Source organism: Narcine bancroftii, chromosome 7 (assembly GCF_036971445.1).
Source record: "Narcine bancroftii isolate sNarBan1 chromosome 7, sNarBan1.hap1, whole genome shotgun sequence".
NCBI lineage: Eukaryota > Metazoa > Chordata > Chondrichthyes > Torpediniformes > Narcinidae > Narcine > Narcine bancroftii.
The window spans coordinates 42,084,423-42,101,251 of record NC_091475.1 but is presented as its reverse complement, the minus strand read 5'-3'; the positions used below and the strand labels follow the sequence as shown (position 1 = coordinate 42,101,251).

The following is a 16,829-nucleotide window of genomic DNA, read 5'->3' as shown; positions in this document are numbered from 1 at the left end:
TCCTGGACTACATCCTGGTGCGAGAAAGTGACAAACGAGATGTGCTCCACACCAGGGTCATGCCTAGCGCGGAATGCCACACTGACCACTGGCTGGTTCGCTGCAAGCTCAACCTTCACTTCAAGCCAAACCCCAGGAACAATAAAGCCCCCAGAAAGAGGTTCAATGTTGGAAACCTGCAGTCACACGATGCGAGAGGAAACTTCCAGGCAAACCTCAAAGCAAAGCTCGACGATGCAACCCGCCTCACGGACCCGTCCCCTGAAACCCTCTGGGATCAGTTGAAGACTACCATACTGCAATCCACTGAAGAGGTACTGGGCTTCTCCTCCAGGAAAAACAAGGACTGGTTTGACGAAAACAGCCAGGAAATCCAGGAGCTGCTGGCAAAGAAGCGAGCTGCCCACCAGGCTCACCTTACAAAGCCGTCCTGTCCAGAGAAGAAACAAGCCTTCCGTCGCGCATGCAGCCATCTTCAGCGCAAACTCCGGGAGATCCAAAATGAGTGGTGGACTAGCCTCGCCAAACGAACCCAGCTCAGCGCGGACATTGGCGACTTCAGGGGTTTCTACGAGGCTCTAAAGGCAGTGTACGGCCCCTCACCCCAAGTCCAAAGCCCGCTGCGCAGCTCAGACGGCAAAGTCCTCCTCAGCGACAAGATCTCCATCCTCAACCGATGGTCAGAACACTTCCAATCTCTTTTCAGTGCCAACCGCTCAGTCCAAGATTCCGCCCTGCTCCAGCTCCCTCAACAGCCCCTAAGGCTAGAGCTGGATGAGGTTCTCACGCTGGATGAGACATATAAGGCAATCGAACAACTGAAAAGTGGCAAAGCAGCAGGTATGGATGGAATCCCCCCAGAGGTCTGGAAGGCTGGTGGCAAAACTCTGCATGCCAAACTGCATGAGTTTTTCAAGCTTTGTTGGGACCAAGGTAAACTGCCTCAGGATCTTCGTGATGCCACCATCATCACCCTGTACAAAAACAAAGGCGAGAAATCAGACTGCTCAAACTACAGGGGAATCACGTTGCTCTCCATTGCAGGCAAAATCTTCGCTAGGATTCTACTAAATAGAATAATACCTAGTGTCGCCGAGAATATTCTCCCAGAATCACAGTGCGGCTTTCGCGCAAACAGAGGAACTACTGACATGGTCTTTGCCCTCAGACAGCTCCAAGAAAAGTGCAGAGAACAAAACAAAGGACTCTACATCACCTTTGTTGACCTCACCAAAGCTTTCGACACCGTGAGCAGGAAAGGGCTTTGGCAAATACTAGAGCGCATCGGATGTCCCCCAAAGTTCCTCAACATGATTATCCAACTGCATGAAAACCAACAAGGTCGGGTCAGATACAGCAATGAGCTCTCTGAACCCTTCTCCATTAACAATGGCGTAAAGCAAGGCTGTGTTCTCGCACCAACCCTCTTTTCAATCTTCTTCAGCATGATGCTGAACCAAGCCATGAAAGACCCCAACAATGAAGACGCTGTTTACATCCGGTACCGCACGGATGGCAGTCTCTTCAATCTGAGGCGCCTGCAAGCTCACACCAAGACACAAGAGAAACTTGTCCGTGAACTACTCTTTGCAGACGATGCCGCTTTAGTTGCCCATTCAGAGCCAGCTCTTCAGCGCTTGACGTCCTGCTTTGCGGAAACTGCCAAAATGTTTGGCCTGGAAGTCAGCCTGAAGAAAACTGAGGTCCTCCATCAGCCAGCTCCCCACCATGACTACCAGCCCCCCCACATCTCCATCGGGCACACAAAACTCAAAACGGTCAACCAGTTTACCTATCTCGGCTGCACCATTTCATCAGATGCAAGGATCGACAATGAGATAGACAACAGACTCGCCAAGGCAAATAGCGCCTTTGGAAGACTACACAAAAGAGTCTGGAAAAACAACCAACTGAAAAACCTCACAAAGATAAGCGTATACAGAGCCGTTGTCATACCCACAGTCCTGTTCGGCTCCGAATCATGGGTCCTCTACCGGCACCACCTACGGCTCCTAGAACGCTTCCACCAGCGTTGTCTCCGCTCCATCCTCAACATCCATTGGAGCGCTTTCATCCCTAACGTCGAAGTACTCGAGATGGCAGAGGTCGACAGCATCGAGTCCACGCTGCTGAAGATCCAACTGCGCTGGATGGGTCACGTCTCCAGAATGGAGGACCATCGCCTTCCCAAGATCGTGTTATATGGCGAGCTCTCCACTGGCCACCGTGACAGAGGTGCACCAAAGAAAAGGTACAAGGACTGCCTAAAGAAATCTTTTGGTGCCTGCCACATTGACCACCGCCAGTGGGCTGATAACGCCTCCGCCTCACAGTTTGGCGGGCAGCAACCTCCTTTGAAGAAGACCGCAGAGCCCACCTCACTGACAAAAGGCAAAGGAGGTAAAACCCAACACCCAACCCCAACCAACCAATTTTCCCCTGCAACTGCTGCAACCGTGTCTGCCTGTCCCGCATCGGACTTGTCAGCCACAAACGAGCCTGCAGCTGACGTGGACTTTTTACCCCCTCCATAAATCTTCATCCGCGAAGCCAAGCCAAAGAAGGGAGAAGAAGAAGGAGTAAGATAAATGTTGAAATGGGAATTAATTATCAAATACCTAAAATGATATTAACTCAAAATAAACATCCCTTTTACAATACAAATATATTTTTAAAATTGGTCGAATAATGGAATTACAAGAATAATGGATTGTTTTGAAGGGAGGAAATTAATGACATCATCAATTAAAACATAAATATGGTATTCAAAACAATACAATATTTTGTTATTATCAGATAAAGACATATTTACGTGATTAACTGGGTCCATCAATTTTACTACCTGAAAGGAGTGAAATAGAAAATTTGATTTCTAATAAATTTATTGTTTATATCTGCAATGTATTCTTTATTGCAAAAGGGAGTACGGAAACAAAGAATTCATGCATCTAGACAAAGGTGGGAAATGATTCAAATATTACTATTGGAGAGAAAAACAGGTCAGAATTGTGCTATGATAGTATGATAAATACAATATATGTTAGATATAGATTGACTCAATATAATTTTTTCATCAATTCTATCTCACCCCACTGAAATTAAATAGGCTGAAGTCTGCTATATCAGATAAATGTTTTAGGTGTAATCAGGTGTGAGGTACTTTTTTAAAATCTCCTCAGTCATGTTACGGAGTTAAATTTCCTCAAGATCCAATTAATATTTTTTTGATAGGTAATTTTTCTAGTATTAGGCCAAAATTAAAACTTAACAAATATAAAACAAAATTTGTGAAAATTGCTTTGGCAGTTACAAAGAAAAATATAGCAATCTCATGGAAATTAGATTCCGATTTAGGAATGGATAAATGGTATTCTTAAATTCATAGCTGCGTACCTCTTGAAAAAAATTACATCTATTTGAGAAATAGGTTATATAATTTTTTAAAAATGTAGTGCCCATATTTATTACATTATGGAAGATTCCCAGTGCCTCAATCCTTCTCAACTCCTTGCCGTTAAAGGCAAAAAATAATTAAATTTTAAAAATGGTTTTAGTCAGATTCTCTTCTCTTATTTCTATTTCTTTTTTCTATCTTATGTGATTATTATTTGAGGGGAAGGTTTGGGAGGTGGGGGGGGATTATGTATTATTGTTCATATAAATCTGAAGGACATTTTTGTATTTGGATATTAATATATGCATGAAACTTCCAGATAAAATTTTTTTAATTACATCAAAGCTGTGATATTGGGCCAGATCACACTGGCAGCTCAAGGTTCTATGGAGAAATACCAGGGTAGGTGCCATGTGTTAAAATTCTACAGCCAAACACTGGAGCACTGGATTATAGGGCACGCTGGAGTTAATAGCAGCACATCTGACCTCATTTTGGCAATGGACCTAGCATCAAGTCCCCTGGCCATTCTTTAATGTGCTGAGTCAAGAAGCTGGATAAATCTTTCGTTGGCAACCCCCACATTATAGGAGGGACTGTGTCTGTATCACAATTTTCTGAAACACAAATCAGGTCATCTGCACATAGGTCAAGAAATGCAAGTTGAAAAATAAATTATATTTACTCTGTAACACTGAATTTTATTCCACATCTCAAAATTTTTGTTTATAGTGATTTGTGATTTCTGTAAGGGTTGATTTCTGGAACCAGAACACCTGTAACCTGTGGTCGCCTGTGTCTGGTTCTTCTGGTTTACCTAGCATAGAACCTCTTATTTGAATACTCCAGTAAAAAAAGCAAGTGGTTTGAAATTTCTTTGTAATTATTTTAATTAATTCACTGAAATGATCTAGATATTTTTGAGTTTTTTTGAGCATCACTGATAACCAGAATTTAGAAATAGAGCATGTATAAATAGAATATTTTCTCCTGAGTGTAAAAGTGTCAAGTACAAGAGACATGTGTTTAAGGTGAAAGGGAAAGAACGATAGGTGTCTGGAACAGTTGGCAGAAATGTTGTGGAAGTCGATACTATAGTAGCATTTATACAGACACATGAACATACAAGGAGTGAGAGGTATTGATCATGTGTAAGCAGAAAAGATCTGATGAAGGGTTGAGGCCCAAAACTTTGGTTATACATCTTTTCCTACTATGGATGCTGCGGGTCCTGCTGAGTTTCTCCAGCAATTTTGTGAATTTAGTTTAATTTGGTAGTGTTCAGCACATATTGTACATCGCAAGGGTTCATTTCTGTATTCTACTGTTCTATGCTATCCCCACCATAAAATAAAACATACTAAATTTACTCCATATCGTATCAAGAAATAATCCAGCAAGCAGGCTACAGGACAGGCAACATCCTAGTAGAAGTAGCTCTTGCCACGATGTCCTGATTTATGGCCAACATGCACACCTATCAACAACTGCTTCAAAATACTCAATAACCAAGAATCTTAATGCCACCCAAAACAAAGTAATCTACTTGACTGGTACCTTTCCACTATCTAAAGCCAAGCTCTATCAGCGCAACATCTACAAAAGCATAACCTAGTTGCACATTTCCTAATATATACAACTGATCCTTTAAAAAAACAAATCAATACCCTGAATATTCCTGTTCAGGAACTTCATGGAAATACCTTTGAGGAAGAATGCAACTTCTCAGGGCAGTTAGAAATGGGAAACAATTCCTAGCCTTTTCAGCTAAATTAACATAAATTAAAAACATGAGGAAATCAGGCATGTATTACAGAGTTGTTAAATCAGAGCCCAGATAGAATGTTGTCCAGGAGTAGTCAGGTTACATAAGTTCACCCTTACAGAACTCAACTGAATACCCAAAATATTGAGCTATTCAATAATATTCACTCCAATCAACACTAATTTTTTTGTTTGCAACTTGACATGCACAGATGACACACCTTCATGTTCAGAAAACTTGCAACATGGCCTGTTTTCTAGAAATGCAAACCCCTGCCCCATTACTTGTACATGCTTTGTTATTTTTTATTAAAAAGTATACATGTGGCTCATGGAACATTTTACAGCCCAGGAACAAACCCTTCAGCCCACAAAATCCATGTTGAACATTGTGCCCAATTTAAATGAATCCCATCTGTTCATGTCCTATACCGTTCCATTCCCTGACTGTTCATGTGCCTGTTTAAATGCCCTTTGAATGTTGAACTCTTCCAGTTCCACCAATGCACAGAAAATCCCCAGTGTGAGAGGCTGATTGGTGAATAATCATATGATTATAATCATATGATTATTTTCAACTTTCGTTTAATTCTGCCAGGGCCGTTATATTACAGCAGCCAACGTTTAAAGTCGAAAGTCTCTCGTGTAATCAACATTTGAAATTTCTAAACTAATCATGGATAACTACGTGGCGAGCCTAAGCTTAAAGCAAGAGAAGTTAGACTCATGAAATGCTCCTCTTGTAATATATGGGAAATCATAGAAATTTTCAGTTCCTTGAAACATGCAGAGTTCCCAGTTCAGCTCCTAACAGACCTATTGCAAGGCTGGTGCTGTGGATGGACTTGTGATAGAGCATTCATAATATGATGGTGCCAATGGCTAGCATGCTGGCTTCACTGCCAGCAGCGCACAAGGACAAACGGGTGGATGACCACCAGGAATCTTGCCCTTTCTCAAAAAAATTCATATCTTATTAGAAATTGATGGGAGCAAATGGTCTCTTAGGGGAATGTAGGTTCAGTCAAGTTTGTTGCACTGTTGATTTCACTTTGGACAAAAGTGAATGATTGGAACAAGATTGTAAGGGGAACAGATTTCTGTGGTTGTGGTCAAGACTGCTGACTGGTAATTTTCCTCCCAGCTGCCAGTGTGAGGGACATCTCAGAGAAATTCAGAACATTTTGAAAGTGGAGAGTGTCCCCAAGTCAGCACTAATGACACGGGTAGAAAAAGGGATGAGGTCCTTTCACACGGTTAGGAGCAGATTGAAGATTAAGTAGTTATAATGAATGCAACCCCCCCACCAAGTACAAGAATAAGAGGATGGATCAGATGAGTTAATGGCTAAAGGGATAGAGCATCAAGGAGGGTTTAACTTATTTTGGTTCATTTGGAATGTTTCTGGGGTAGTTGGGACGTGTACCAGCAGAAAAGGTTGCATCTAAACTAAACAGGTCCAACATCCTTGCTTGAAGGCTTTAAACTAAGTGCCGGATACCGACAGGGATTGCAGATACCTGTTACAAGAATTTTCCAGTTGCCTGAGACACACACTTACAATATCTAACTAATACACCCGGATTAAAAATAAACAGTACAAAATGTAAAGTTTTTTTTAAAATCAATATTTTGTAGTCCTTAATTATGTAGTTCACTTTAATCAAGTAATTTCCATAACTTATAAAAATTAAATTTGAACAGAATTGAGCTAATCACTACACATGCTGCCATAATAATTAATCCCCCTCCCACAACTTTAGATAAAGTTTTATTATCAGACTAAATACTAATAAAGTCTCTTATTAGGCAGGGATAGGGAGACACTTTGGGACAGTGCCCCAGTGGCTGACTCTTCATCCTGGGTGACTCCATTTTATTCAAAAAACTTTATTCAAACTTTGTTCAAACAGCTGCTGCAGGTGGGGCATAACTGGGTCGCTCCACTGGCTGAATGTTTACTCCCATTTTCACTAAGGGGTTGTGTGTTGCTTCTGAGAATATTTATTTTTACCATGTTAAACTTTTATTTATTATTTATTTGAAATTTCTGTCTGACTGTCTATTTCCTTGACTTTTTTTTGCCAGATGCTTGAATTTAAGATACCCAGAATTTTACTGTATATATTTGGTGGGAAATGTACAGTCAATTTAGAAGAAGAACTACATCTGATCAGAAGGCAGAACAAACATAGGAACAATAAAACATTTGGAAAGACTTGAAGGCAAACTAGCAATTTATTTTAATGCAATCTTTTCTGGAGCAGAGGTGACAGTACAAGAGAAACATTACAGCTAAACTGACAGAGAGATTGGGACTTTCACACAGGAGACTTTAAGGTTGTCTGGCAGGGGTTGGGGGTGAGGTGGGTGGAAAAGGAAATCAAAAATAGAGAGAGGTGTACTAAAACATTTAAGGAGTGCGTGTATGGCAAAGGAAGCCAATGAAGCAGAACTGGATGGTGGAAGACAAGCTTTAAGGTAAGACGTAAACTTCTTTGTGTTAATTTAAACAAAAGAGGCCGCTTAGGGTGTGGATTGGTACAGAACAAGAAAATGTTCTAGCCATAACTGAGATGTGGTTGAAGAAGGACCAGGGCTGGCAGCTCAATGGTCTGGGATACTGTGATTACAGGTGTGATAGAAACAGTGGAAAAAGGCCAGGGGGGAGGGGGAAAGGAAGATGCAATACGAGTCAAAAAAGCTATCACAGTAGTCTTGAGAGCCAGTGTGGCTGGAAATCAGGAACTGAAAAGGGATAGTCACCTTGATGGGTATACACCAGTCACCAGAAACTAGAAGATCAAATAACGAGATTGCCAAGGTCTGTAAAAATAGCAAAACTATTAGTGTTGGCAATTTCAACTTCCCCAACATTGACTGGGAATGCCACAGTGTTAGGGGGTTAGATGGATCCCGGTGAACTTACTACAGCAATTATATGGATAGGCCTATCAGACAAGGCAATATTGGATCTTGTACTGGGGGATGAAGCTGGTCAGATAACGGAGGTATCGAGAGGGGACAATTTGGGACCAGAGACCATAATTCCATTAGCTTTAAGATAGTTATAGAAAGGAGTAAACTGCTCATCAAATTAAAATCCTATACGCCGCACAATTAAGATACCTATCAGATTTTTATCAAACAAGGGAAAAACCAGACTGGACGAGATTAGAATTAGATAAAATAGGGGAAAAGATACCTGAACACATATTATATAAATGGGACGAAAAATTGGTACAACATAGAACTTCTCCAGTATTACACCATCTCCTCAATATTTGGAAAAAGATTCATGTAGAAAGAAATAAAACAAATTATCAATTACCAAAACTAATATTGACGCAAAATAAGCTACTCCCTTTTACAATAGACAACCTTTCCTTTAGAAAATGGGAAAAAAAAGGATTAAAAGAATAGAAAATTGTTTTTCAGGAAGTAGATTCTTATCCTTTGAACAAATGAGAGATAAGTACAATATAACTGGAGATACAGCGCTGGCATATTACCAACTGAGATCCTACTTGAAAGATAAATTAGGAAGCAATTTGAGTTTACCAGAGGGAAGTAACCTTGAATATGTGATTACAGATACAATGTTAATCAAAAGATTTATAACAAATATGTATATTAAACTGCAAGAAAAGGAGAATAAGGAAACAAATGGTAAAACTAAACAAAAATGGGAACAAGATTTAAATATAAAGATAAAAAAGGAAACATGGGAGAAATTATGTTCTGGAACGATGAGAAATACAATAAATACGAGGCTACGTATGATACAATATAATTGGTTATACAGACTATACATTACACCGCAAAAGTTAAATAAATGGGACCCAACAGTATCTGATAGATGTTTTTGATGTAAAAAAGAAAGGGGAACAACAATTCATGCAATCTGGACATGTGAGAAAGTAGAAAAATTTTGGGATGATCTCAATCAGATATTAAATAAAATAACAGAAAACAATATACCAAAGAATCCAGAGATCTTTCTCCTAAGTAACATAAAAAATAAAGAATTTGGAATTGACTTGGAGGATGCACAAAAAAGATTTGTTAAGATAGCCCTAGCCGTAGCAAAAAAATGTATTATGTCAAACTGGAAAATGGAAGATAATTTGAAAATCTTCTTTGGCTTGGCTTCGCGGACGAAGATTTATGGAGGGGGTAAAAAGTCCACGTCAGCTGCAGGCTCGTTTGTGGCTGACAAGTCCGATGCGGGACAGGCAGACACGATTGCAGCGGTTGCAGGGGAAAATTGGTTGGTTGGGGTTGGGTGTTGGGTTTTTACTCCTTTGCCTTTTGTCAGTGAGGTGGGCTCTGCGGTCTTCTTCAAAGGAGGTTGCTGCCCGCCAAACTGTGAGGCGCCAAGATGCACGGTTTGAGGCGTTATCAGCCCACTGGCGGTGGTCAATGTGGCAGGCACCAAGAGATTTCTTTAGGCAGTCCTTGTACCTTTTCTTTGGTGCACCTCTGTCACGGTGGCCAGTGGAGAGCTCGCCATATAACACGATGGTCCTCCATTCTGGAGACGTGACCCATCCAGCACAGCTGGATCTTCAGCAGCGTGGACTCGATGCTGTCGACCTCTGCCATCTCGAGTACTTCGACGTTAGGGATGTAAGCGCTCCAATGGATGTTGAGGATGGAGCGGAGACAACGCTGGTGGAAGCGTTCTAGGAGCCGTAGGTGGTGCCGGTAGAGGACCCATGATTCGGAGCCGAACAGGAGTGTGGGTATGACAACGGCTCTGTATACGCTTATCTTTGTGAGGTTTTTCAGTTGGTTGTTTTTCCAGACTCTTTTGTGTAGTCTTCCAAAGGCGCTATTTGCCTTGGCGAGTCTGTTGTCTATCTCATTGTCGATCCTTGCATCTGATGAAATGGTGCAGCCGAGATAGGTAAACTGGTTGACCGTTTTGAGTTTTGTGTGCCCGATTGAGATGTGGGGGGGCTGGTAATCATGGTGGGGAGCTGGCTGATGGAGGACCTCAGTTTTCTTCAGGCTGACTTCCAGGCCAAACATTTTGGCAGTTTCCGCAAAGCAGGACGTCAAGCGCTGAAGAGCTGGCTCTGAATGGGCAACTAAAGCGGCATCGTCTGCAAAGAGTAGTTCACGGACAAGTTTCTCTTGTGTCTTGGTGTGAGCTTGCAGGCGCCTCAGATTGAAGAGACTGCCATCCGTGCGGTACCGGATGTAAACAGCGTCTTCATTGTCGGGGTCTTTCATGGCTTGGTTCAGCATCATGCTGAAGAAGATTGAAAAGAGGGTTGGTGCGAGAACACAGCCTTGCTTCACGCCATTGTTAATGGAGAAGGGTTCAGAGAGCTCATTGCTGTATCTGACCCGACCTTGTTGGTTTTCGTGCAGTTGGATAATCATGTTGAGGAACTTTGGGGGACATCCGATGCGCTCTAGTATTTGCCAAAGCCCTTTCCTGCTCACGGTGTCGAAGGCTTTGGTGAGGTCAACAAAGGTGATGTAGAGTCCTTTGTTTTGTTCTCTGCACTTTTCTTGGAGCTGTCTGAGGGCAAAGACCATGTCAGTAGTTCCTCTGTTTGCGCGAAAGCCGCACTGTGATTCTGGGAGAATATTCTCGGCGACACTAGGTATTATTCTATTTAGTAGAACCTAGCGAAGATTTTGCCTGCAATGGAGAGCAACGTGATTCCCCTGTAGTTTGAGCAGTCTGATTTCTCGCCTTTGTTTTTGTACAGGGTGATGATGGTGGCATCACGAAGATCCTGAGGCAGTTTACCTTGGTCCCAACAAAGCTTGAAAAACTCATGCAGTTTGGCATGCAGAGTTTTGCCACCAGCCTTCCAGACTTCTGGGGGTATTCCATCCATACCTGCTGCTTTGCCACTTTTCAGTTGTTCGATTGCCTTATATGTCTCATCCAGGGTGGGAACCTCATCCAGCTCTAGCCTTAGGGGCTGTTGAGGGAGCTGGAGCAGGGCGGAATCTTGGACTGAGCGGTTGGCACTGAAAAGAGATTGGAAGTGTTCTGACCATCGGTTGAGGATGGAGATCTTGTCGCTGAGGAGGACTTTGCCGTCTGAGCTGCGCAGCGGGCTTTGGACTTGGGGTGAGGGGCCGTACACAGCCTTTAGAGCCTCGTAGAAACCCCTGAAGTCGCCAATGTCCGCGCTGAGCTGGGTTCGTTTGGCGAGGCTAGTCCACCACTCATTTTGGATCTCCCGGAGTTTGCGCTGAAGATGGCTGCATGCGCGACGGAAGGCTTGTTTCTTCTCTGGACAGGACGGCTTTGTAAGGTGAGCCTGGTGGGCAGCTCGCTTCTTTGCCAGCAGCTCCTGGATTTCCTGGCTGTTTTCGTCAAACCAGTCCTTGTTTTTCCTGGAGGAGAAGCCCAGTACCTCTTCAGTGGATTGCAGTATGGTAGTCTTCAACTGATCCCAGAGGGTTTCAGGGGACGGGTCCGTGAGGCGGGTTGCATCGTCGAGCTTTGCTTTGAGGTTTGCCTGGAAGTTTCCTCTCGCTTCGTGTGACTGCAGGTTTCCAACATTGAACCTCTTTCTGGGGGCTTTATTGTTCCTGGGCTTTGGCTTGAAGTGAAGGTTGAGCTTGCAGCGAACCAGCCGGTGGTCAGTGTGGCATTCCGTGCTAGGCATGACCCTGGTGTGGAGCACATCTCGTTTGTCACTTTCTCGCACCAGGATGTAGTCCAGGAGGTGCCAGTGTTTGGATCGGGGATGCATCCAGGTGTTCTTAAGGCTGTCCCTCTGCTGAAAAAGGGTGTTTGTAATGACAAGCCGCTGTTCTGCGCAGAGCTCCAACAGGAGGCGCCCATTTTCGTTGCACTTGCCGACGCCATGCTTGCCCAGGATTCCTGGCCAGGTTTCTGAGTATTTGCCGACACGAGCGTTGAAGTCGCCCAGTATGACAACCTTGTCGGCTGTAGGGGTGCGTTGGATGAGATTGCGCAGGTCGGTGTAGAACTTGTCCTTTTCTGCTGGTTCCGCCTGGAGGGTTGGAGCATAGACACTGATGAGGGTGATGTGACGCTTGTTTTGAAGGGGGAGTCGCATGGACATGATTCGGTCCGAGAGGCCTGTCGGAAGGTTTTCGAGTTTGGAGGCAATGAAGCTCTTGACCATGAAGCCTACACCAGATAGGCGTCGTTCATCCGAAGGCTTGCCAGACCAGTAGAGTGTGTAGCCCGCGCCGCGTTCTTGGAGGCTGCCTACATCTGCCAGGCGGACTTCACTGAGAGCGGCTATGTCGATGTCAAGTCTGAGGAGTTCATGTGCAATGAGGGCAGACCGACGTTCAGGTCGGTGGCTGTCAGCCTTGTCTAGCATGGTTCTGATGTTCCAGCATGCTAGCTTGAGTTTGTGAGCATCTTTTGAGGGGGAGGACGTGGAGGGGGAGGATGTGGAGGGGGAGGACGTGGAGGGGGAGGACGTGGAGGGGGAGGACGTGGAGGGGGAGGACGTGGAGGGGGAGGACGTGGACCTGTCCTCGGGCCTGCGCAAAGGAGCTTTTAGGTGGAGTGCAGTGCGCACAGTACTGGCCCCACCCTTTACACCCATGGTTCGTGTGCCATGGCCAAGCAAGCTGGGACGTGGCAGCGAGGTCCTTGGGTCGTAGGTTTTATATCGGATTGGCCTTCTCCTATGCAGGTTTCTTACCCGGGCTGGAGGGGCCTGCCTCCCCTCCTAGGTTGGTCCATACTGCCCGGACCGGGGCCGAGGCCGCCGCAGCTCACCCTGTGCCTGGACTGGGGACGCCGCCTCCCACTCTCTGCCTGGACTGGGGCCGCCGCCTCCCACTCTCTGCCCGGATCGGGGCCTCCGCCTGCCCCACTCGACCGAGGCCGGGACCACCGCCTCCCCCTTGCTCCTGCCCGGATCGAGGCCGCCGCCGTCTACCGTTCGCCCGGACCGGGGCCGGGGCCGCTGCTGCTCCCCCTGTGCCCAGACTGGGGCCGCCGCCTCCCACTCCCTGTCCGGACCGGGGCCTCCGCCTGCCTCTCTCGACCGAGGCTGGGGCCACCGTCTCCCCCTTGCTCCTGCCCGTATCGGGGCCACCGCCGTCTACCCTTCGCCCGGACCGGGGCCGCTGCTGCTCTCCCTGTACCCGGACTGGGGCCGCCGCCTCCCACTCTCTGCCCGTATCGGGGCCTCCGCCTGCCTCACTCGACCGAGGCTGGGGCCGCCGTCTCCCCCTTGCTCCTGCCCGTATCGGGGCCGCCGCCGTCTACCCTTCGCCCGGACCGGGGCCGGGGCCGCTGCTGCTCTCCCTGTGCCCGGACTGGGGCTGCCACCTCCAACTCTCTGCCCGTATCGGGGCCTCCGCCTGCCTCACTCGACCGAGGCTGGGGCCGCCGTCTCCCCCTTGCTCCTGCCCGTATCGGGGCCGCCGCCGTCTACCCTTCGCCCGGACCGGGGCCGGGGCCGATGCTGCTCTCCCTGTGCCCGGACTGGGGCTGCCACCTCCAACTCTCTGCCCGTATCGGGGCCTCCACCTGCCTCACTCGACCGAGGCTGGGGCCGCCGTCTCCCCCTTGCTCCTGCCCGTATCGGGGCCGCCGCCGTCTACCCTTCGCCCGGACCGGGGCCGCTGCTGCTCTCCCTGTGCCCGGACTGGGGCCGCCGCCTCCCACTCCCTGTCCGGACCGGGGCCTCCGCCTGCCTCACTCGACCGAGGCCGGGGCCGCCGTCTCCCCCTTGCTCCTGCCCGTATCGGGGCCGCCGCCATCTACCCTTCGCCCGGACCGGGGCCGGGGCCGCTGCTGCTCTCCCTGTGCCCGGACTGGGGCCGCCGCCTCCCACTCCCTGTCCGGACCGGGGCCTCCGCCTGCCTCACTCCAATGGTATATAGAAATGAATAAATGTATTCCATTAGAAAAAATAACATATAGTTTAAGAAATAATATTGAAATATTCGAACAAGTATGGGAGCCTTACATTAAATACAATAGCGAAAACCTACCGGGAACAAACATTACCTAAGTTGATGGAAGGAGAAGAGAAGAAAAGAATGGACTCAGTAGAATTTCTGGTGTATTTTTGTTGAATGACAACATTGTCTGACTGGCTTAATGCAACCTAGATTGTATACCTAAAATGGATGAGATGGGGGGGTGGGGGGGTGGCTTGGGAGGAGAAAGAGAAAAAGTCACTGTATATGTGTGAAAAAGAAAAAGTGTATATCATGGCTAACGTGATTTATGGTGTGAAAAATAAAAAATTTAAAATAAATAAATAAATAGAATCCTATACTGGGGCATGGACAATTTCAACAAGATTAGGCAGATAGTAATAGTTGGCTGGATGCAAAATATTAGGGTAAAGGGCAGGAAAGGCAAGGTAAAGGAACCCTGGTTAACAAGAGATAAAGGCAAAGATCAGAAAGAAAATAGGAGGAATATTTCAGGTTCAGGCAGCCAGATTCAAGAAAATCCCTTGAGGAATATAGGGAATGCAGGAGCATTACAAAGAGGGAAAGGAAAACTAAAAAAGGTTACAAACAAATTTGACACTGAAAGTGAGAATCCAAAAAAGAAATATTAAAAATAAAAGGGTCATAAGGGAAAGAAGTCCCCTTCAGGATCAGGAGAGGTGTGTACGTGTAGGACCAGAGGTTCCTGAACTTGAGATAGGGAAGATTTTAAATGAATATTTTGTAAATGTGTTGAGAAGAATAAGAGAGAGAGATAACTAAAGCCTACGGCATATCTGCACCAATAATGAAAATGTGTTAGAGTCTTCGATAGTACCAAGGTGGACAAAGCTCTGGATCCAGACCAGGTGCATCCCAGAACATTATGGGAAGATGGCAAGGAAATTGTTGAGGCTTTGACATACAAACTAGGAAGCCAACTAGATAAGCAATAGGCTCAGCAACAACCGTTAGAGTGGTTGTAGAGGGCCGTTTTTCAGTCTGGCGGGCTGTGACCACTAGAGTACTTCAACATTTCTTACTAAGACCTTTACATGTGCCTATGTATGTGCACGCATGCGTGCGTATGTAAGTATGAATGTAGGTAAATATATATTAAAGCAAACCAGGGCAGAGTTTGCTGTTAATAATGTTATGGAGCAGAGACACACAGGGGTTCCAGTACATTGATCATTAATAACAGTAACAGGTGGACAGTATTGAAGAGAGCCTTTGGGACACTTGCCTTCATAGATCAATGCAAAGCACTGGGGCATCATGTTGAAGTTGTACAAGATTTTGGAGACACCATGATTGGAATATTGTGTGTAGGTTTGGTCAGCTAGCTGTAGGAAGGACATTATAAAACTGGCAAGGATGCAGAAGAGGTTTACAAAGTTGTTGCCAAGATTAGGCAAGTTATTGTGAGGGATTGAATAAATTCAGCGTGTTTTCTTTAGAGTAAAGGAGGTTACGAGGGGATCTCACTTCTAGAATAGCATGAGAGGTATTGATAAGGTAAATAGTGGCAGTGTTTCCTGGAGTGGGAGAATCTAAGAGGAGAGGGCAAGACTATATGGTGAGGAGGGGTGGGATTAAGGGGGGGGTGGGGTGGTGGGCGGAGGAATGAACTGCCAGACAAAGTGGTAGACACAGCAAGTTATCTTCCTTCAAGAAACACTTGGATGGGAGAGGCTTGGATTATGGGCAATTGGGACTAAACACATTATTCAGCATGTACAAGCTGGACCTATTTCCATGCTGCAAGACTCCATGACTAAATTAATTTAACAGCATTGTTCAGCAGGTGGGAATATTGCCACACTGAGACATGGCTGAACAGACAAGGCTTGGCAACTCAACATTCCTGGATAGTCTCAGGCATGATGAAGGGGAAGCAGGGCATTGAAGGAGGTGTCAGGAGATTGCACTATTGATTAATGAAATTGTCACTGAAATAACTGATATATTTTCAAATGAGGCCTTGTCGATAGAGATCAGAAATTAAAAACAAACACGAATCAGGAGTTAGAATAGCAGATATGTAAATAAATCATTATCCCCTTTTCCACTGGCATTTTGTCCCAGGAATTAACCAGTTAAGGGTCCAGTGGAAAATGAAAACAATCAGCATGCCACACAGTCAAATCACACCAGGGGTTGACGGCCACTATTCATATCCCCAGCTTCAGTGGATGCCGGCATGCTGATTAAACCAGTGGAAAAAGGACAACTTCCATCCATTCCATTTTAAAGTAGTCTCCAATCCCCAAGGATGTGTGTTCAGTGGAAAAGCAGTCAGTATCTCAACGAAACATGGTTCAGTGGAAACAGATTCCTATCCCGGGACACTGCATGGCTGATTAACTAGGATGCCAGTGGAAAAATGGCTAGAGATGCATGAGGAATTGTAGTAGGAAGGCAATTTTGACTTACTACCATTAATTAGGATCACCTTAGTTTGAGACAAGAGGATAGAATTTTTAAAGTGGATCCAGGAGAGTGTTTTAAGCCAGGTCACGGATATTCCTGATAGGGATAATCCTAGCAGAGATGGACAATGCTAGATTTAATCTTCTGGAATGAAGCTAACCAAATTGATAAATTATCAGTATCCAAGCACTTTGGGGATAATAACTAATTATTTTGTACACTTCATTATAGTTATGGCATGGATATTTAAGTGGGGAATGTTGATTTCAGTATCTTTAGACAGGACCTGGCAAACATACATTGGAGTTAAACAAGAAAGTCTGCC

The 16,829-nt window shown here is 45.4% G+C and overlaps 1 protein-coding gene across 2 annotated transcripts in view; it reads right to left on the bottom strand.

Moving 5' to 3' along the window:
* Window positions 1-16,829, bottom strand: part of LOC138738819 (eukaryotic translation initiation factor 1A, X-chromosomal) — a 32,998-nt gene that overhangs the window by 14,782 nt on the left and 1,387 nt on the right. The window contains exon 1 of one of the 2 annotated variants that reach the window (XM_069889812.1): window positions 2,813-2,842. The exons of the other annotated variant lie outside the window; for it this stretch is intronic. Within the exon in view, the coding sequence (XP_069745913.1) occupies window positions 2,813-2,830 (18 nt within the window). The 5' untranslated portion in view covers window positions 2,831-2,842. Of the gene's footprint in view, window positions 1-2,812; window positions 2,843-16,829 lie in introns of those variants that run through there. 2 annotated transcript variants of the gene reach the window in all.